The sequence below is a fragment of the Aplysia californica genome, unplaced genomic scaffold, assembly GCF_000002075.1.
Source record: "Aplysia californica isolate F4 #8 unplaced genomic scaffold, AplCal3.0 scaffold00577, whole genome shotgun sequence".
In the NCBI taxonomy this organism is placed as follows: Eukaryota; Metazoa; Mollusca; class Gastropoda; order Aplysiida; family Aplysiidae; genus Aplysia; species Aplysia californica.
The window spans coordinates 216,888-218,399 of NW_004797847.1; the positions used below are offsets into that span (position 1 = coordinate 216,888).

Below are 1,512 nucleotides of genomic sequence, written 5' to 3' on the forward strand. Positions count from 1 at the left end.
TCTCTCTCTCTCTCTCTCTCTCTCTCTCTCTCTCTCTGTGCGTATACTTCAATTAGTACATGTATATATATGCACATCATGCGTAATTGTCTGTTTCATGCGTGTTCAGCAATATAATATAAATTTATGACTCTAACAGAAATTGTGATGCTAGAGATATCCAGTGTTGCATCATGTTACCCCCCCACGGACTCTAGTAGTAATATAGACAAATTAAGACACAACAATCCGATAAAGAATGTTATCGTGAAAATCGTTTGAAACTTAGGGTGGGTGCTCTGGTGTGGTTTGCTCCTTCTTTCCTTTCAAACATCTATCGTCTCTTTCTCCCCTCCTTCTTTTTTGTATTGTTACTCTCTTGTAACATCTCTAATCTTCGGCACTTATATGACCTTATTGTGTTGCAAGTGCCGTAAAACTCTTAGAAAAATTATAGAAACTTACGGGTAGCCGTGGGTGCCCGACTAAACAAAAAGGATAATTTAAAAAAAGAAAATTATTTCTGAAAAAAAAAGGTGAAATGTATAGGTTTAACACCCCTATCAACACTATTAGGTTATTTAAGGGGCGGGACCTCCGAGTTTAACGTCCGTCTCCGAAAGGACCGAGCCAAGTGGGAAATTCGTGTGAAGTGCCTTCCCCAAGGACACAGCGTCGGACCGAGCTGAGGCTCGAACCCACGAACCCGCAATCTCACGATTACGAGTCCGATAGCCTAACCACTAGGCCACCGACGCCACAAAATTACTTCTTACTTTGAAACTATCTATTGTTCACAACGCTGTAACTTTCCCACCAGACGGCGTCGCTTTTGCATCTCCAAGAAGTTCTATATGTCACTGGCCAACATGACGTCACAGGAGAGGGACGCCGTCCTGAGATGGTCCGACCTGGTCAGCAGCGCTGGTAAATTACTTACACTCTCTTACCCTCCTCCTCTCTCTCCTTCTCTCTCTCACATTTTCACACACTCTATCTCCCCCTCCCTCCTCTCCCCCTCTCTCTCCCATCCTCTCTGTCACTGGCCAACATGACGTCACAGGAGATGGTCCGACCTGGTCAGCAGCGCTGGTAAATGACGTCATCAAATCTTGTGTTCTCGACGTCAACTGTTGCGTCATTATAATATTTTGTTCTTTCCTGTCTGCTCATTTCGCTTCTCTTTAAAAGGGCTGATTTTAAATTGACGATTTTCGGCCAATTTATGGTATCTGGACTTTTTACGTACTATAATACTCCAATCACTTGCAAATCGAAAAAGTGATTATTCTTTGTGTTACAATCACCATCTTTCAGATTTTTTCTCCTAGAACTTTCATTTTGCCTATTATGTAACAAAATGTCGTTTTTTCTCAAAACTTCAATTTTTGGTGTTTTTTCTCATCTACTTTTTTAAATTTTCTTTTGGATTCTTATGGAATTTTCAGGGCTGGTTATTCATACCATAACCAAACTTTATGTTGGTGGAAAATAAAATAAATTAATTTATAAGTGAGTTACTTGGATGATTAC

At 40.6% G+C, this 1,512-nt stretch overlaps 1 protein-coding gene across 1 annotated transcript in view; it reads left to right on the forward strand.

Moving 5' to 3' along the window:
* The first annotated feature begins 848 nt into the window (after positions 1-848).
* Positions 849-1,512, forward strand: part of LOC106012942 — an 8,296-nt gene continuing 7,632 nt past the window's right edge. The window contains exon 1 of the mRNA XM_013087340.1: positions 849-906. Coding sequence (XP_012942794.1) covers positions 849-906 — 58 coding nt within the window. The remainder of the gene's footprint in view (positions 907-1,512) is intronic.